Genomic DNA, 20,990 nt, shown 5'->3' on the forward strand with positions numbered 1-20,990 from the left:
CTGACCACAACAACGAACAGACAGGTTCATTTGCAGTAACTGAAAGTTGATAAACATGAAGACAACTTTACAAGAAAATATAACGAGAGATTCAAAGTGAAATGAGACAATAAAAAAACATCCCCATTGATACGAGCAAGAACCTAAACCTGGTATCAAGACGAACACAACATAAACTTACAAGTACCAAACCTGGTATCAAGACGAACACAACATAAACTTACAAGTACCAAACCTGGTATCAAGACGAACACAACATAAACTTACAAGTACCAAACCAGGTATCAAGACGAACACAACATAAACTTACAAGTACCAAACCTGGTATCAAGACGAACACAACATAAACTTACAAGTACCAAACCTGGTATCAAGACGAACACAACATAAACTTACAAGTACCAAACCTGGTATCAAGACGAACACAACATAAACTTGCAAGTATCAAAACAGAACAGGCGAAAGTATGGAACTAGTGGACGGATATCACACATTGTGTCTCGTGTGGGAAAAGCTGAAGAATGAAACTTGTGAACGGACAAGTGTGTATATGGATTAAACAAGAGCATGAAACTGATGGACAAAGATAACCCTGTACAAATGACTAAATGTGGCAAGCAGGAACATCATCATCTACATCACACAACTGTGATAGGATATTTCCTTGTTCTTGTCTGGCCATTGTAACAGCATTACCTTTCAACCAGTCCCATTAATCACAGAAGTGTTGGGTCAGCATAACGGTTCCAACTGGCACAATTTTTTCCAGATAAACTTATAGAGGTTTCCTTATAATTTATGTCAAAGGCCTTACTTAAGAAAATTTGATAATTACGCAGATGAATTAAGAATGTGAAAATGCTGATTGATATCGGAAAATGTTTACACGAACGGAATGGTTTTCTTTAAGCTCCTTTTATTTATTTATTTTTTAAAGAAAAATTCCCATCCAATGTTAACAAAAGTGTTTATTGGGTCTAACACTAGTTTTATATCTACAAAGGTCACATGGCGATTCCTGAAAGATAATGATGTCTTCCAGATGTACATCATAACCATCAGCGCGCCTCAACAGTTTTTTTCAACTCTGGTCATTCAGAGCAGTATTCATCCTTTTCTCTGAATATACGAGTATCAGTGATTTCTCTTTAAGCCTGCAAATGAGAAACATCGGCTTTACCATGGCTCCCTAACTAAAGATGGTGGCTGACATTCAGCAAGATTTTAGAAGTTACCTCTTCCACATAGAGCTAGAGCGCTTTCATCTAAGGGAGTGCTTCAAGAATCTGTATTCAGTTCCTGATTTCTGCAAGTGCTGAAGATCTGAAATCTCGCAAGATCTTGTGATCTTCTTCGGTATTGCATTCAGTCACTTGAGTGGGAGGGGTTCGTTGATATTTTTCCAAATTGAAAAAAAAAATACATAGCAAGATCTCGCTTGAAGTCGGCCTCACTGGTTCCTTCGGGTGTAGTATCCGGGAACTGGTTATCCGCTCCGAAATAGTGCCTTGAATTTACCTTCAGAACTAGAAAATTCAGAAAAATTCCATATTTTTGTTTCATTAGCAACACGGCACATTACAAGTTCTGACTATTGACGAAGGTGAAACATCAGACCATTGCCTTCACCCTTTTTTCGGGGCGGTGGGGCTCAATGCCTAACACTTGTGGTTCATGCCATACCACTAGATTTTCTTAACTTGAAGAATGGTCATCTTTTTTTCTCAACAAATCTAATCCTGTTGTGGTATACTGTTTTGCCACTTTGGTAGAAAAAATATATTTGCACTTTTGCCACTTTTATTAGTATAATGCTACCATATGTAAGATATGGCACAAAGTGTCATTACTGTTAGCATAGCACTTACTCATAATAGCCACATGACGGGGTATACAGGTTATGGGGAATGAGCAAGGAGTTTACTGGTGAGGGCTCACCTTTTTTATTTTTTTTTAAATCAAGAATTTAAGGAGGCTAAATTATCTCTGAAAATTTATTTAGATTCTGGCTGCTGACCCACTTATCAGCAACGCTGACGAATCCCTAAAAATGGTGAGGAGGCTTTCAGTCAAAATGAATGTGAGTAGGTAGTTAGTTTGTCAGGCTGCCAGAGAAATGCTTCGAGCAGTGGTAATTGCCATGATTCAAGGACTGCATATGAAAGTGTATAATGTATGACAGGTTCTGTTCCATCGTAATAAAAAAGAGGTCTGGTCACTCCCATCTGGAAAAAGGAAAGGGACAAAAAAGAAATAGCAATTGCCTGAGTATTAAAGTCCTCAGCTTTTTTGGTAAAATGCTGTTGCTAAGACTGAGACCACATACTTTCATTTCTGTTCCGGACAATGAGAATTCACAAAGCCAACATTTTAAAATTCTTGTACTCCAGTTCCTTAATTCAATCCTTAACTTTGTAAATTACTTTGCAATATATCAGCTCACAAATTGTTCATGAGACATTCTTGGTAAACATAACATCCTGTGATTCTTAGAAACTTATTGACTTGGCACCTGGCTAATACTCAATATTAAGTGCTTTATTGATGAGTAGGCATACATGACTATTTGCTGTTCCTTGAAGACAGTAGTGCTGTTCTTCTTGTATTTAGTAACTACATCAGACAGCATACTGAAGTATGTTTGAAGTATTAATCAGTAGTTTCAGTCACGGACATTTGACTCTTTAATGGGAACTCTTTATAGGATCTGTAGGGGCCCTCACAATAGCTCCTAACATCCAAAAAAGGAGCTAATGCCTCGAGGATCAAAAGCCTTTCAACACATTGGATCATAATTCAAATACTTGGGGATACTTTAGACAACCAACCCAATCTAAGAAAACAAAAGTGCATTAGTCACAGATATATTTAAGTACCTTAACAATGTATGAGACAGTCCAAAGCTATGGAACATCCAAAGCAGGGTTTGAATATTCAGCTTAGTATAATGTGGAACATACTTCCTTAGGCTGTGTATATAGCACTAAAATTATTTTGGTACAGTATTATCATTTATGTCTTTATAACACTGATGCTCCATGTCTTCTTCTTTGGATGTGGTTTACACCACCAGATGCTGATATGATGAGACTAAAGATTGTAGGGATTCACTGGAATAATTGTGTTAGACTTAAGAACACTGTATCTTATCACATCAATATGAAAATTTTGACCTGCCAGAACTAATGAAATTCACTTGAAGCATGATGGTCATCTAGTGCGCTTCTCAGCAACTTGCCTATTTTCAGTGAGGATTCGAAAAAGAATAACCTTCAGTGAAGATTACAATAATTGCAATAAACATTTGGTTGTAGCAGGTGATGTGATTCTGTAAGGTGGTGTGTGAAATGGAAAAATTTCCCATTTGAAGACATGCAGAATCCAAGGCCAGGATTCAAAGGTTCAGCAGTACAACATTCTCCCTCATAGCATGAACTTCTACTGAACTTGACACACCTTATTACTGTATTATGTCAAAGGTAAAAATCACATATATAGACACAGACAGTACTCTCATAAGATGCTAGGGGAAAAAAAAATCACAAAAAGCATCTTTTAGCATTATTATTTCTGTTAACAGTAAATTCCAGTTTACAGAATACATGATAATATCCAACAAAACAATTGAAAATGGCTTAGAAATAAACTTTGGCATCACCCTTCTCCTACTGGAGATATTGCTTTTGTAAATGTAACCAGCAAATCATTTCGATTACATTATCAGCAACAAACAAACCCTATTCTACCTACTACTTTCTTTAAATATTTTCATGAAATACTTCACAAGGATGTGTGGATCAGGTGTTTGCTTTGAAAAATGTATGTGAGAAATACTTAGAGAAACAAATGAATTTGTATGTAGCATTTATGGATCTGGAGAAGGCATATGATAAGAGTTGATAGAGATGTTTTGTGGAAGGTATTAAGATTATATGGTGTGGGAGGCAAGTTGCTGGAAGCAGTGAAAAGTTTTTATCGAGGATGTATGGCATGTGTACGAGTAGGAAGAGAGGAAAGTTACTGGTTCTTAGTGAATGTTGGTTTTTGGCAGGGGTGCATGATGCCTCCATGGTTGTTTAATTTGTTTACAGATGGGGTTGCTAGGGAGGTGAATGCAAGAGTTTTGGAGAGAGGGGCATGTATGCAGTCTGTTGTGGATGAGAGGGCCTGGGAAGTGAGTCATTTGTTCACTGATGATACAGTGCTGATGGCTGATTCGGGTGAGAAACTGCAGAAGCTGGTGACTTTGTGTGAAAGAAGAAAGCAGAGAGTAAATCTGAATAAGAGCAAGGTTATTAGGTACAGTAGGGTTGAGGGACAAGTCAATCGGGAGGTAAGTTTGAATGGAGAAAAACTAGAGGAAGTGAAGTGTTTTAGATATCTGGGAGTGGATTTGGCAGCGGATGGAACCATGGAAGCAGAAGTGAGTCACAGGGTGGAGGAGGGAGCAAAAATTCTGGGAGCGTTGAAAAATGTTTGGAAGGCGAGAACATTATCTCGGAAAGCAAAAATGGGTATGTTTGAAGGAATAGTGGTTCCAATAATGTTATATGGTTGCAAGGCGTATGCTATAGATAGAGTTGTGCAGAGGAGGGTAGATGTGTTGGAAATGAGATGTTTGAGGACAGTATGTGGTGTGAGGTGGTTTGATCGAGTAAGTAATGAAAGGGTAAGAGAGATGTGTGGAAATAAAAAAGTGTGGTTTGAGAGAGCAGAAGAGGGTGTATTGATATGGTTTGGTCACATGGAAAGAATGAGCGAGGAAAGATTGACAAAGAGGATATATGTGTCAGAGGTGGGGGGAACGAGGGGAAATGGGAGACCAAACTGGAGGTGGAAGGATGGAGTGAAAAAGATTTTGAGTGATTGGGGCCTGAACATGCAGGAGGGTGAAAGGCGTGCAAGGAATAGAGTGAATTGGAACGCTGTGGTATACCGGGGTGGACGTGCTGTCAGTGGATTGAACCAGGGCATGTGAAGCGTCTGGGGTAAACAATGGAAAGTTTTGTTGCCGTGGAAAGATTTGTGGGGCCTGGATATGGAAAGGGAGCTGTGGTTTCGGTGCATTATGCATGACAGCTAGAGACTGAGTATAAACGAATGTGGCCTTTGTTGTCTTTTCCTAGCACTACCTCGCATGCATGTGGGGGTAGGGGGGTTGTCATTAAAAGTGTGGCGAGGTGGCAACGGGAATGAAAAAAAGGCAGCAAGTATGAATTATGTATTTGTATATATATGTATATGTCTGTGTATGTATATATATGTATACGTTGAAATGTATAGGTATGTATATGTGCTTGTGTGGACATGTATGTATATACATGTGTATGTGGGTGTGTTGGGCCATTTTTCCATCTGTTTCCTTATGCAAACGCAGGAGACAGTGACAAAGTATAAAATAAATAAATAAAATAACTTAAGTTGATTTACTTAATTTGGGGAGACTGCTCATGCCAGTAACTGAAATGTCATTTCATGCCAAATGAAGTTACTTAAATTTGAAGGGGAAGGCATGATTTAACTTCTTGAAATTTACGAAAATTTGTAAGTTAACTGACTGAAAAGCACCATCAAATGTCTTATCAGGAAAGCTTTACTGCCTACAGCCATTTCTAAACACTGCTCAATTTTAGAACTATATTTCTAAAAGCCTGTTAAGTAACACAGTCTAAAGAAAATGGTCCATACAACTGAGTGCTTTGATTATATCAGGTTGTTCAAATCTACAGCCAGATCAGCAAAACTGAATTTTCCTAAAGGTAACAAAGCAGTGTATAACAAAAAGTTGAATTCATTTAGTTTCAAATCAAAGATGATTTGACTGTCAAACTTCATTGTTCTTATAATTGAGAAATGTAATCAAGTTTTAGAACAGAAATTAAATATTGTGTGCCAAATGGGGTTCTCTACAGCAAATGTCATATAAGTAATTATGCATAAAGCTGGAATGAGTAGTGCTAGTTACAAAAATTATTCTTAAGAAGAGTACTTGATAACATTTATCATGAAATGGTATTAACTTATTCTATGAATACACATAATTAAGATCTCACATTCCTCAATTCAAATGAAAAACTAATGTAAAGTCATTTGAAGAATAAGGTAAAACATTCCCAGTGCTGCCTGGGGATCTTTAGCTTATTGTCATCTTTAATAATCACTCCTTAAGAAATCTTTCCAGTCTAATATCAAATTTACTAAGTAGCAACATCAGTAATTCATCCTCAGGAAAATTAATAAATGAATAAAGCGCCAGCAGTAAAATGCTGCACTATCTGTAAAGGCACTCATATCTGCATTTGCTCTTGTAATCTGCCTTAAATTTTGTTATTTATGGTACAGGAGAATATACATCATATTTCATATCTTAAAAAATTTTCTGTTATTAAAAAGTCTGAAAAGAGTATGGAGGAATACGGCCAAAAAAGTACAAAAAGAGGGATTTAGTTTAGCATATCATATGTTCTGCTAGAAAATAAATCAGAGGTGATAATCTCTTCATCGTAATTTTAGTGGGTTCAACGTAGTTAATTTCTTTAAAAGCAGGTTAGACATGCATCCTCATGGGTGGCTTGATGGTGGTATAACAACAGCTGGCAAGAAATATGATCGAACTTGTGCATGAAGTCTTGCAACTTCTGGATCATCTTGACCAAGATTTTTCATCACATGTTCAAATTGGATTGCTCCTGTAAAGACAAAATATTTTCAAAATATAGTTATTAATCAGCTATAGTAACAGTAGGTACCACAAGCTTTGTATTTCATTGGTGAACTTTGGGGCCACTTTAAGGCTTTTGTGCAAAATTCTATTTGTGAGTTACATGTCATGGAAATTTTGTAACCCATACTCATTTTTCTGTAATTGTTTCAAGACGTATTATTTAACAAAATCAGAGAAGCAAGGTTTAGTCATGAGGACTACTACTTGAAACAATGATGAAACTGGATGCAAGTCAGTATGAGACAACACAGACATCTATGTGATAGTCAATCGTTTTTCTATCAGTAAAGCAACCTGTGTAACGAAATGACTAGGAAACTGCCAATTACTCAGAGAAATATTAGATTGAATCAAAAGCTGTGTCCAAAATCTGTTTTCCTGATCTTGTTTACAGTACCCTGCTTACCTGGTTTAAGTAAAGCTCACAGCCTATTTGGCACTCACAAATGATAAAGGATAATAGTTTAATGGACTTGTTGCTCAAATTTCCAGTAAAATACTCTTTTTAGCATTTAGATGCAAGTTGATGGTCAAGACAGTTGTCAGTTTACAATAAATTGTGCATTCTATCTCAATGCTGCTCTCTTCACACTGATTCTCTATGCAATGGAAATTATGCCAAATCACTTTGGGATAAACACCTTTTGTAATGGCCTCACCCAACAGACACTGCCTTAGTTTTAGTTCACCTAATATATCACTGGTCTGTTGGATAAGTAAGTAGTGGACAAGTCTAGATTACTTATGACACAAAATAAAGTTTGTAAAAGTGAAAAGAAATGATTGGAGATGCTATAGAAGTGTGGGTAATAGTAAATTATGATTACTGATAATGTGTGTGGATCAGGCAAAATCTGCAACATTCAAATTCAACTAGGTTGACACCTAGACCAGATAACATAGTTCAGTATGTAGGATGCTAACACTAACGTACCCACTCCATCCTGAGTGAAACCATAGTTACTGATGACTTTTGTGGTGACCTGAGTAACCAAAGGAAATACTCTAGTCATAAGGGCGACCATATCATTACCAGCAGCTTCTCGTGCAGCTTCTAATGCTTCCACAACTTCCCCTCCAGTAAGAGCAGCTAAGATTTCTCGCAGTGCTGCTGAAAATGAAATTTACCATTAACAACTAGACTCCAAAGCCCCTAAGGTTTTCATAAATTCTGATTGTTTTTTCTTTACAAGTGTTTTACCTTATTTTTGGTTCATTTAACCTACATTTTCCTTGAACATCATGAATCTTCAGTATTCCCTTATGCAATATCACAAATGAAATATATTGATCCAAATCAGATTCTAACACTTTTATTGTACTTCCTAAATGCTACAATAGTTTTGCAATACAAAATCACTCGTTATTCAAAGCTGTTGCAGTGGCCATGATTATCTTAAACATCTTCCTCAGATGTTATTATTAATCCCAAGATCATATACACTGCGAAAATTATATAACTAATCACTATTTCGGTTTGAAGGATCATGTTCATACATTTATTAAATGCAGTGCAACAGCATACATCAAAAAAGTACCCTAACATTCTTGTAATTGCCCCACATAAAAAAGTACCCTACCATTCTGATTTTGTAACTGCCGACAACAAACATATTCCTCTCACATTGAAAAATCAATTACCCAAGATATGGATTTCTATAAATCGTAAGCTACACGAAACACTTAAAATTACCCAAGGTAGGGCTAGAAAGGGTGTTTAGATTTAAGGTAAAAAAAAATTTACCTATCCAATGAAAGTTACATAATTTAAATCAGTTTGGGGTTTGATGGATTCATAGTCATTAAACATTACCCTATATAATAATGTTTATAACCCTAAGAGGTTAACATTTTATAGGCTTACTCTTACCACCCGGTAATTCATCATTCTCATCACTTAGTTCAAAATACCTTTAGCTTTATCAGCAGTAAAGTTTTCTGGAAATCCATCTACTTCACTTGTCGCCATTCCCACTAAATATACATATTCTTCCTTCAATCTTCCCAGTGTTCTCTTACAATATAAACATTGTGTACGGCCATCAAGTCCTGAGCGGGGTAACATTTCCAAGCTCTCCCAAATATTGAGGGATATGAAAATAAAAGTTTCTTAATGGGGAATAGAGTTGAAAATTTTCAATGTATGTCTATATTATTTGATTTATATACCGTAAAAAATGATACAGAAAAATCTTACCGAAAGAAAATTAATTGCATTTGTTCCTTCTGTCCAAGACAAAATTATTTCTCATACAGTTTACTGTTAGAAATGGGAGGATTGAACACTAGAATTATCACGAAATGTTACAACTTGCATGCGTAACAGTCTTGAAAGAAAAGAAAAATGAGACTATTTGCTTGGCAGCAAGTAAAAAAAAAAAAAAAACGTATTTCAAACATCGAATAAATCCGAGAAAAAAAATGGCATTGACTTATAAATGTTTACCTCAGTATTTATTGCTTTAGAATAACACAATGGGCATTAAGAATATGTAAATGTATCAATCAAACAACGACTCTTCATAAGATGTGAGCTAGTTTAATCTTTCCTCTTGGTCTGTTTTCTCTATTTCAGGAGTTTGAGAATATGGGAAAAACGATGTTATAAAACGTAAGAACACTGCAGGAGCCTACAACCAATGGCCTGAACCCATAAACACATCCAACTTTCGTTTAAAGCTACTTAAAGATCTAGGTACCACTTCTGTACTTGTCAGCTTGTTCCATAGATCTATTACCGTATTCCAGAACCAATATTTACCCACATCCGACCTGAATTTTCTTTTCTAATTTAGATGCATTATTTCTTGTCCTATCTGGTGGCCCCATTTTAATAATTCATGTTACCTTTATGAATACCCTTCACCCATTTAAAAACTTCAGTCATAACCCTCAATCTTTTCTAACCTTTCTTCATCATTGAGGTTTGTAATTCCAGGGATCGTTTCTGTCATTCGTGTTAGTATTCCCTCTAAACAATCTTATGTCAACTGCATAGTAGGGAGCCCAGAACTGTACCACATAATCCAAATGTGGTTTCACCAACGCAAGATAAAGTTCCAACAATACTCTAGGAGTTTTATTGCTATCATTCTTATCAATAATGCTAACATCCTGTATCACTCTTGATTTAAAGGACACAAAGTGGAAATTTAATTCAAGGTATAAAGTTGTAGATATGTATATAAATGGGCAATGATTTGTCAAAAGGATTCCCTGGTCAGGGTTTATACTGTATGCCTCCATAAGATGGGGTGGATATAAAGGACACTGAATCATACAAATGAAATAGGATGATATCTTAAATTCTCATTCTGGAAATCTCTCTCTGGGGTATCAGTCAAGCAGATAAGTTCTATGATTGTGTGTATCGTATTAATACTTCTTGTGGTTCTGAATATGTTGATATTTCTTTTGATTTTGAACGTATTATGTGTAACATATGTTAAACATGGTAGCAATGACAACACATGCTATGGAAAAACAGGATCTTTTGACTGTCTGAGCTTAAGTAGGAATGATAACAAAGAAAAATAAGAAAAACTTCTTTGAACATAACTGTGAACTTGCAGATGTTTACCTTCAGTGATATTTGCCTTTTCATTCCTAAGATATGATATGCTCTTGGAATCAGTGATCAAATCTTGCTGGAAAAACGTATCTTGAGAGCCACTGTCACATAGATGAAGGACAAATACAAGACAGTTAAAGGCATACAATAGTAAAACATCCTTTTTTTTGCACTTCTTACTGAAAACAACATACACTTAGGTAAACAAAATTTACTTGCGCCAACCAAGGTTTCAAGTATAATGAATACTATTTTACCAACACAACATAAAGCTTTGAGTACTATATCCACAGTGCTGAGGGCTTCTAGCCAAGCCTGATGGGATCCAGCACGTCGCAAGAAAATATGAACAGTGATGCAGAAGTGTGAAAACTGCATTACCCACGCTCTGCTTGCATCATTATATATTACTGTAATGCTTGCCAAGTAAAGCACTTCATTACTGATATTGATACAGTACAAATCTTGATCATTTGAACTTTGGTGCTGCTTTTGTCCCTTAAATATGGCCTCTATGCATAAAATTAATGAAAGTTGAGCTATCCTAAAGAAGGCAAAGCAAGTGTTGTCTTGCATATATTGAAAGTGTAGTATCTTTCTGGAGGCAATTTGATGATTGGTCAACACTGTAAACCAGTACAGAAAATGAGGCATTCTCTTTTGCAGCATAGTTGACCGGCTGCTCTGTGGGAGTACAGAGCACAAGTACATGGTATCTGGAGTTATGTTTTACCACCACAATGTGCAAAATTGTTTCTTTATTATTTTATTGTAGTTCTTTACATAATTTCTTCATGCTTTTCTAGAATAAGAATGTTGTTTCTGAAGTATAAGATTGAAGTATAACATGCTGATTTTTAATACTGAGGTGTTCATTAAAGGGGTGAAGGTATGTCCATGTAAGGTCACTCTCCCCTAACCACATATCTCTCCATATTTCTCATAAGCCTAGAAACTCATCAACTGTAATTTTGCCAACCACAAGGTCTTTCAAGAATGAAACCCCCAGTGGGTGCCAAGGGACCTCTGTATATTAAAATCTACAGATACTGAGAAGTAGGGAAAATAGAGGGAAAACAATCTAAGCATTTTGCAAGAAGTGAAGAACGTGTGTTTTCACAAGTACATCATAGTTGGGAAAAAAAGACATGAGAATTTTTTTCTTACTACTCCACTGTTTCCGCCTTAATGAAGTCACACAGGGTAGAGACAAAACAAAGGACTCGTTAGCTCAAATCCAATCTCTGTCTGTCATGTACAATCCAATGAAACCAGACCCCACAACACAAAGCCAAGCCACATGAACCAATTCCTATGGTTTTCCCTTACTGCTTTATATACCTTAAGCAGGTTCAATGAGAGAGTGAGGAATAGGTGGTCACTGCCCTGGGCCTAAGCCAGACTTTTTTTTTTTTTCTTCACTTAATCTTCCTTCAAATATAAAGTACAATCACTCTTCCTTATTTCATCATCTTAACATAATACACCATGCATTTTGCTTTGTGGGCTCATTTCTGTTCTTAGCTGAGATCTTTTCAGTGAGTACTGAAAAAGTTAAAAAAGAGTGAGAAAGTGTCCCTAAAAACATCGCTGGGGCCCAAAGAGTCAGTTTGCTTCAGGGCTTGTGCTGCCTTTCTATGCCCCTTACCCAGAGAAATTAAAGTTACATATGTTTACAGTGCAGAGAAAGAAATTATGTCAAATGGCCTATTTTTGAGTTGGTAGTGACCAAAAAGTTATCATGTGACACAGTGATTTGTCAAGATAAAATTTTGAATTTTTTTTTTTCATACTATCCGCCATTTCCCGCGACAGCGAGGTAGCGTTAAGAACAGAGGACTGGGCCTTTGAGGAAATATCCTCACCTGGCCCTCTTCTCTGTTCCTTCTTTTGGAAAATTAAAAAAAAAGAAAAAAAAAAGAGAGGGGAGGATTTCCAGCCCCCCGCTCCCTTCCCTTTTAGTCGCCTTCTACGACACGCAGGGAATACGTGGGAAGTATTCTTTCTCCCCTATCCCCAGGGATAAAATTTTGAAATACAAGGGAAAATACTGAAACTGTTGCTTAGGCAATGAGACTCATTTTATTGGAGGGGAAAAAAGAGTTGAGGAATGCTACTAATAGACGGAATGATAGTCATAAGCTAAGGAACAGATCCACTGAAAATTCAATTCACCAGCTACTCCCATGGGAAGTCTGGCAAAAGACAAATTAGGACTGTACAAATGTTCTTAAGGATCAAATTTTAAATGAAAGGCATTTTGACATGGTGCTTTGTGAAGATGAAGCCAATGTTCTTAACTTGTTATTCACCTTCGTATTTAATGATCTCAGAATCTCTTGCTTTTGTAATACCAGTATCTTCTGGCACCACATGGGGCCTTTTTCAAAAGGAACTTGATGCCCAGGAAGTGGTAGACCAGTTTTGGAAATGCTGTGTTCCAAGTATCTTCCATTTTTGTACTTGGAATCCAAAAACAAAATATTCAGGTGGGAAATATGGTTCTGAATGAGAACATATCCTGGAAGAGCCTGCACCCATGGCATGCCATTAATTGTTCCCTCAGAGAAATAGTCTAGCCAGGTAAGTAATAATACAGAACAGGTAAAGTGTTCTCACAAGATACATAGATAAGATTTGTGCTTTTAGAAGATATGTTAAGTGAAGACAGGTTCACACCAGGCAGTCTCCAGGCCAGCATAATGCCTTCTGATTAGAAGTGCAAGCTTCTGAATATATCATTAAGATATGATGTTAGGTTCTTTAACTTGCCATATGACTTTATGATTGTAAAGTCAATTTATATTGCCTTAAGATGCTAGGGTGTGATCACGTTAATCATTTGTACATTTGTATTAAACATTGATTTTACAAGCATGATACCAGTAATACTGGCAGTATCCGGGTCTTTGCTATGGGTGGTAGGTCTCTCTCTCTGTCTCTCTCTCTGATGTGTGCAAATTTGGCCACTATTCATTTGTTCCTGAGCTAACTCACAAAGGTGGGAGAGGCAATTAAGTATTAGAAAGTATACATTATGTGTTGTTTAAGAAATATCATTGTACTGTTATTTCTTCATAAACAAGAAAAGGTAGATAAGTAATATAGTTTGTGGGTAATGTCAACTGTATTTTATCAAGAGTGCATCATCATCAAGTAGTTAGTTGTTAGTAGTCAGCCAACAACCAGGGAGGTATATTACCAGTTCTACCCACCTGGGTATCAGAAGGGTTAGTAACAGCTGCATAGTGAGCCAACACTTCAGTGGTTGACTGTCCAAAAACATACAATCTCTCCTTGCCACACATAACACTTGACAACACTTACCTCACACAGTTCATTCTTCATAACTAGATTTTCCGGTGGTGAGCGCTAAGTGCTAGCCCTGCCTTTTGGCAAAATGGTCCGGGCAATATGTAGATGTAGTAGGTAGGAACATTTAGGAAGGAGGATTAGGTAGAAATATGTAGGAACATTCCATTAGGTAGAAATGATTGGTACAAACATTAGGCAGGAGCATTACATAGAAGTAGTGAGTAGGAACATTAGGTAGGAGCCTCTGCAAACACTGTGCGAGAATTGCCCTCTGCTGGTGGCTTGTTAAGGGTGAAGCACTAAAGGCTAAGAAGCAGCACTTGAGTTCACTAGTTATGGAGCCTATTGCTGTGGCCACCTCCTTGAGGGAGTTTCAGAGGGGAACAGGCATCAGAGATATAGATAGATAGAAAAGATAGTATCATCATTACTGTCACTATGTTGCAGCTAATATGACTAGTCTGGCCACCTTAATAAAGACATTTAGAAAATGAGCATAAGCTTTGTTTCTGACCGGAAAATAAACCCACACGAAGTCTGTAAAACTTTTCTTAGACTAGCAAAAATATTCCTCTTTTCTTCACAGCTGATATGATGAGAACAAATAGGTTTAATGAAGAGCCAGCTACCTTAAAGTCTAAAGTTGATTGTTGTACCTGGAGTGGGTTAAGTAATAGCCAAGCTAATGAGTGGGTTGACAGGGATATTCTCATACCAAATGAGCATAGCAAGAACTCATTAATGTGGGAAACAGTGAACAAGTATGAAAAAAGAAACAACGACTACTCTAGGTAGTTTGACTTCTTGTGATATTGGAATTAATCTACCTACTTTTAAACTAGAGGCTCAGATGAGCCTGAATTGTTCACCAGGTTATAAATGGTCTGGCAGCCATGTTGGCACAAAATGAGGAGTCTTGGTATAGGACTATCCATTAGTCATTTCTACAAAGGTTTTGCTTCAATTTGCTGAGTGGTTTCTAACACTATTTTTAAGATTTCAGCTAAGAAATTATCATTCTGACCTGAGGTGACCATATCAGAAAGTGAATTGGCATGAAATGAGGAAACCTGGTGAGGACCATCCACAGACCAATTCTAAAACGTTCCAGTTTAATTGACAGCACAGAGTCTGAGGAGATTGAATATACAAGTTTGCACCCATACAAAAGATGAAAGACACAGAGTGATGACATTAGCTCACTCTGTGAGCTTATAGAAAAGGTCACATGATGAAGTCTACAGTTTTTGTAAAACACAGAATACTTCTTGGGCCACTTTATTCAATGCACATGATGTCATGGAATTCATTATATGCATCATAAGACAAATATTGATTCAAACATTACCTAAGACAATTTCTGAACTTCAGGTTCTGATTTTACCTTAGCATGGTTTGGTCTTCTTAGGGGATTTTTTGGACGAAGCTTTCTATCTATTTTAACCACAGATTGGCCTCTCCTGAGATTGCATTGGGAGGTCTTGACTTGCTTTTCCAATGGTAGACAATATATCTGCTTCTCAAATGAAAAGTTTTTGTTTTTATGAAATTCTGAATCAACATCTTGCAGCAGTAATGCACCTTTTTGGACAGATTTGTGGCTGAAATCCAAAGCTTGTTCCTCTTCATCTGTCTTATCAACTTCAGAACATCCTGCAGTATAAAAAACAGTTCAAGATATTCAACTAATAACAATCCCTGTGCGTAATAAAATAATGACATGTTCTGCAAACTAAAAACAAAAAATAGCACATACATATTCATCTATCAATGCACTGCCAGGCCTTAGTGCTTCATTTAATACCCTGAAGACTTCTCATTTTTAACAGCACAACTCCAGATACTTGAGCTTCACTGAAAAGTACCAGACATAAACACAAAGAAGAAAAAGAGTAATAATGGAATTCAGCAATGTACCAGAAGAATACATGATTCTATAGTAATGGATATTTAAATGCCAAACTCCCACTGATTTGCATTGACTATAATGAGAATACCAACTTAAGGGACACCTTCACTTTGAAGTACTTGATTCGCTATAATGACTGAAGCTGCTCCTCCAGTTTTTGTAGATGTCTTAGTTTCTATGGTATTAACTCAACTAGCACCAAATAGGTCACAAGCACAAAAATCTGATATGAAAATGATGTCCCTGACTAATTAGGAAAACAATGCCTGATATCTTTTCTTATATTTCATCTTGATGGGCAATGCTGTGATTGCATACACAATCAAACCTTACAATGTATTAAAATCAGAACACAGGTGGTCTGGTCATGGTTTTAAGAAAAACCTTTCTAAACTGGGAAAATAATATCTTAGATAGTAATGAGGTGTGAAATGACAACATATAAAACAACACAATTTATGATGGGGTCACTGAATAAGGTTCAGGTATGTATTTCTGAAATCAATACCTAACTCTAACAAAATATATATTTTACTGACAATTTTTCCTAGGGAATTCATTCTTCCTTCAGCCTACCATTACTCCTGGTAATTCATATATAAAGCCAGTGCAACAGAATAGGAATAATACTCTCTAACCATCCCTCTGCAATTTTGCACAAAGAATTACATAACTATGGAATCTTCCTATCATTCAGTCCTTTTACCTTAATTCTCTATTATATTTATTATTCTACTTAATTGCTTTTTCCCACGTCAGCGAGGTAGTACCAGGGAACAGACAAAGAATGGCCCAACCACTAATACATACACACACACACATATATATATGTATATACATGTGGAAGGTATTAAGAATATATGGTCTGGGAGGTAAGTTGCTAGAAGCAGTGAAAAGTTTTTATCGAGGATGTAAGGCATGTGTACAAGTAGGAAAAGAGGAAAGTGATTGATTCCCAGTGAATGTCGGTTTGCGGCAGGGGTGCGTGATGTCTCTATGGTTGTTTAATTTGTTTATGGATGGGGTTGTTAGGGAGGTGAATGCAAGAGCTTTGGAGAGAGGGGCAAGTATGCAGTCAGTTGTGGATGAGAGGGCTTGGGAAGTGAGTCAGTTGTTGTTTGCTGACGATACAGCGCTGGTGGCTGATTTGGGTGAGAAATTGCAGAATTGGTGATTGAGTTTGGTAAAGTGTGTGAAAGAAGGAAGCTGAGAGTAAATGTGAATAAGAGCAAGATTATTAGGTTCAGTAAGGTTGAGGGACAAGTAAATTGGGAGGTAAATTTGCATGGATAAAAACTGGAGGAAGTGAAGTGTTTTAGATATCTGGGATGGAACCATGGAAGCAGAAGTAAGTCACAGGGTGGGGAAGGGGGCAAAGGTTCTGGGAGAGTTGAAGAATCCTTCCACTTCCAATTTGGTCTCCCGCTTCTCCTTTTCTTTTAAAACTTTAATGTTTCACTCATTTTCAATTCGTTAATTCATTCCACAACAGCATTTACCCTCATTAAATAAGTAATAAAATGGCAACATTGTTTTCATCATATCCACCCGTTATCAACTCAACTTACTCTATTGCATCTTAATATATCACTTACACTTCATACCTACATTTTTGTGCACATTACAATATTACCCTATTTGCATATTTTTATGAGCTACTTCCACATCCTTCATCTAAAATGTTTGTCCTTTCTTTCCCTCTTTCTCCCCCTACTCATACACTACAAATCAATGTTCCCGTAAATATACATTATATATCTTTCTCTATCTGTGCAGTAAAAAGGTAAAAACTACGAAAATTTTCAACCATCTATATATCTACCTGTAATAAAATAATCTTATAATAAGAAAATGTCTTACCATTTTCTGAATCTATTATAAGTGATGGATCTTGCTTTGCAAGCCTCTCTTCCTGTAAAAGCATAATAAAAATGAGCATGACACCAAAAAGTTCAAAAAGGAGTTGCACAGAAAAATTTAATTCAGCAAAATTTAAAGGTTAATGTTACGAGGGGACAACTGCATATGGTATTACTGTATGATAAGAATGCATAGTTAGGTCACCTGCATAAAACAACAAAAATGAAAACCTGGAAAAACTGTTATAAAAAGATAGGAAGTTAGTGGAAGCATAAATGTGTTATGAGCTTCTTGAATTGCATAACACATGTTCTTGGACTTATTCAAAAATATAATCTCAAACAGTATGATTTTGATAATGGTACAATATTAATGGCAAGTGTAAAAGTACTTACAATGATTTGAGTATAGAAAATACATAGGGTAAATGTGTAACAAGAATTAAATCCAAATGACTTTTTGGTTTTAAACAAATGTACAGCCTAATAACAAGTACTTTTGTGCACATATAAACCTTAAATATATATTAAATGGAAATGTAAGGATAGGAATAGAAATGACGGAAAAACAATTAAAGGCATGCTGTTTAAGATGTAAAAGATAAAATTTTATAGAAGAAAAATTTTGGGCCATTCTGGGAGCTAACATTTATGTTGAAGATATACAGGGCCATTAGTCAAAGGTAAACTGAGCAGCTGGATTTTGTACCATTTTCCATCACACTTTCTTATGTTCCTTAGACATTTACTCACCCAAGGTGGGTTGGGGATCTTACTAACAACATTGCCCTGCAACAACCACCGTTATTGTACAGCTGAACATCTTCAGTCTCATGTTTCATAAATTTGACACATGAGGTTATTGGCACTCATGTTTGCAGAACTTGCTCTCTTGTCCAAACACTGCCTTAGGTAAAGCATCAGCACTTTACTAAAGTCCACTGTTTAATTAGTTTTCAGTATGAATTGTTGTGTTGCTTTCCCTTGCTATTTCTATGTAAATATTTTCCCTTATACTGAACCTGGAATCCAAAGTGCATTCAAGATCCAGTGATATGAATGTTGAAGCTAACAGTACAAAAATAATGCACATCATGATTATAACTGAGCAAAAAGTGGAAATTTTACAAGTTACAAATTGCAATTCAGCATACAATTTGTTTAGCCATTATAATAATGGTTCTTCATTGATTTATGACATAAGAAAGTAATGCAAAATCTTGCTAGGGTTCTGCTTAAAGTGACATCCCTGAGGTTCCCTGCCATAACTTTTATTGTACTTTAAAAACATGATGACTGCATTACACATGACACTAGAGACTGAGTGTGAATGAATGTGGCCTTTGTTGTCTTTTCGTAGTGCTACCTCGCGCATGCACGGGGGGAGGGGGTGCCATTTCATGTGTGGCGAGGTGGCGATGGGAATGGATGAAGGCAGCAAGTATGAATATGTACATGTGTATCATGTACATGTCTGTGTATGTATATGTTTGTATATGTTGAAATTTTTTTTTTTCACACTATTCGCCATTTCCCGCGTTAGCAAGGAAGCGTTAAGAACAGAGGACTGGACCTTTGAGGGAATATCCTCACCTGGCCCCCTTCTCTGTTCTCTCTTTTAGAAAATTAAAAAAAAACTGAGAGGGGAGGATTTCCAGCCCCCCCGCTCCCTTCCCTTTTAGTTGCCTTCTACGACACGCAGGGAATACGTGGGAAGTATTCTTTCTCCCCTATCCCCAGGGAATAAATGTTGAAATGTATAGGAATGTATATATGCGTGTGTGGGCGTGTATGTACGTACATGTGTATGTGGGTGGGTTGGGCTATTCTTTCGTCTGTTTCCTTGCGCTACCTCTCTAAGGCAGGAGACAGCGGCAAAGTATAATAAAATAAATAAATAAATAAATGTGTATATTAGTGGATGGGCCATTCTTCGTCTGTTTCTTGGCACTACCTCACTGATGTGGGAAACGTTGATGAAGTATGAAAAAAAAAAGTTTTATGTTAAGTTGTGCACATGTTGAGTGTCTGATATTGTGTGGCAGCCATTGATTGCTCTGAAGGCCTTGTTTTGATATGTATGAAACTTTGTTATAATTCCTTCTAAGGAGGATGACCAGGCAAGTGATGCGCAGTTTAAAGTGGAATGGATGAATCATTTGTAGAGGATGCTAAGGGATTCTTTTCCTTGATTAAAAGTGGTTCAAGTATATGTTTTGAGGATTTTTAGTTTGTTTATGGCTTTTGCAAATTATTTTGTGCTGAGCATTTCGAGGTGGAATTGTATTGGAAGAATCTTTGTTTCATTGCATAGATGTTGAGAGCTTGATGTGACTCGGCAGCCCGTGGCTGTTTTGAATACTCTATTTTGATCTAGGCAGCCAGTGACTGTTCTGAATACTCTATTTTGTGCTAGGCAGCCAGTGATTGTTGTCAACCCTCAATGTAATGGACCCCGATATAATGGATTTCAGATCTAACGGACCGGGCAAATAACTACATTAATTAATAATAATTCACAAAAAAAGAAAATTAAATAAAAATCTCAATGCTGCACCATGTGCATTTCATATTGCACTTATTTTTGGTAGCATGGGGTATCCTTGCTTCATTTTGGTCTCAGTCTACCTCAAGCTATCATGCAGTCAGGATATATACGGAAAATCATGACTTTTTTATAATATAATTTTGCAATCCTTACAATTCAAAATGGCATCATGTGATAGAGGGGTTAGATGAAAACATGTGAACTGTATATTGTCTTAGAAAATGGCCCATAGGGTACATTTGATTTAACGGACTTTCAGCATTAATGGTCACCCCCTCCCCAATTAGTATGTTAAATCTAGGGTTTACCGTACTCTGTTTTGAGGTTTGCAGTTTTAATATATTTGCTTGTGACATGGTAGATGATGGCTAGGTGTGTGCAGCACAGTTTAGGGTGGAGTGGATGACCTATTTATAGAGGATACAAAGGGATTATTTTCCTTGTCTAAATATGGTACCAGATAGTGTTCTGAGGGCCTTTTGTTTTTTGATGCTTTGTGCAGATTTCCATGATGTGGGGAGTGAATATTCTGTGTGTGTCAAATGTGATGCCAAGAATATTTGGTGTTTTGTTGAGCAGAAACAATTATTCCAGGTAATAGGGGGCATATGCAGGTTGGATTTGTGTCTGTCTGGGGTTAAAAGGATGACTGTAGACTCCACTCATGTGGAGATGTAACATTCTGTTGTGGATGAGCCTCTGTCCCAACTGTGAAATGTGGTGTTGCATGCTTGTTGTTACTTACGTGGTGTAAGGGTGCTGTGATGTGAGTGAAAGGTTGCATTCATATGAGGGAACCCTTGAACTACAAAAAGCCTGAAAAGGGTTGGAGAAGGAACTGCACCTTGGGTGACTCCACTGTTGATTGTAAGGGTCTTAGAGGTAAACCCTTCATAAGTGACTCTGGCTATGAAGTTGGCCAGCCATCCACTCTTTGCTACTGTTGTGGAGGGTGATGTAAAGTACCTTTTGTATGAAGATGAATCAGGTACAGTGTTAGATGCTTTGTTGATATCTGTTGCCACTAATACTGTGTAGGAGGGGGTTTGTGGTTGGTTGAAACT

At 36.8% G+C, this 20,990-nt stretch overlaps 2 protein-coding genes across 14 annotated transcripts in view; both read right to left on the bottom strand.

Moving 5' to 3' along the window:
• Positions 1-3,546: 3,546 nt before the first annotated feature.
• On the bottom strand, positions 3,547-8,793 carry LOC139759233 (protein C10). Of its 2 annotated transcripts, none has more exons than XM_071681333.1 (3): positions 8,636-8,793; positions 7,659-7,832; positions 3,547-6,689 (listed from the first exon to the last, which is right to left on the bottom strand). In XM_071681333.1, exons 1-3 carry the CDS (start codon positions 8,787-8,789, stop codon positions 6,562-6,564), a joined length of 456 nt encoding a protein of 151 aa, XP_071537434.1. In that variant the 5' UTR covers positions 8,790-8,793; the 3' UTR covers positions 3,547-6,561. The 2 variants fall into 2 exon arrangements, with proteins under 2 accessions (XP_071537434.1, XP_071537433.1); XM_071681332.1 differs by having other exon boundaries at positions 7,659-7,835.
• Positions 8,794-14,872: 6,079 nt separating this feature from the next.
• The window catches only part of LOC139759235 (uncharacterized), a 28,336-nt gene continuing 22,218 nt past the window's right edge, over positions 14,873-20,990 (bottom strand). For 9 of the 12 annotated variants that reach the window (XM_071681342.1, XM_071681334.1, XM_071681341.1 and 6 more), the window contains 2 exons: positions 17,380-17,431; positions 14,873-15,263 (listed from right to left, as the gene is read on the bottom strand). In XM_071681342.1, the coding sequence (XP_071537443.1) occupies positions 14,959-15,263; positions 17,380-17,431 (357 nt within the window). In that variant the 3' untranslated portion in view covers positions 14,873-14,958. The remainder of the gene's footprint in view (positions 15,264-17,379; positions 17,432-20,990) is intronic. The other 3 variants (XM_071681344.1, XM_071681343.1, XM_071681345.1) reach the window with 2 other exon arrangements.

Source organism: Panulirus ornatus, chromosome 32, assembly GCF_036320965.1.
Source record: "Panulirus ornatus isolate Po-2019 chromosome 32, ASM3632096v1, whole genome shotgun sequence".
NCBI lineage: Eukaryota > Metazoa > Arthropoda > Malacostraca > Decapoda > Palinuridae > Panulirus > Panulirus ornatus.

What these genes read in the sequence shown, in the direction of transcription:
- LOC139759233 (XM_071681332.1), bottom strand. Translation starts at nt 8,789, where the DNA reads ATGTTACCCCGCTCAGGACTTGATGGCCGTACACAATGTTTATATTGT. An exon ending in TACTGCTGATAAAGCTAAAG is followed by an intron (nt 7,836 to 8,635) that starts GTATTTTGAACT and finishes TTTCATTTTCAG; the next exon opens with CAGCACTGCGAGAAATCTTA. An exon ending in TTTCACTCAGGATGGAGTGG is followed by an intron (nt 6,690 to 7,658) that starts GTACGTTAGTGT and finishes TTGTCTTTACAG; the next exon opens with GAGCAATCCAATTTGAACAT.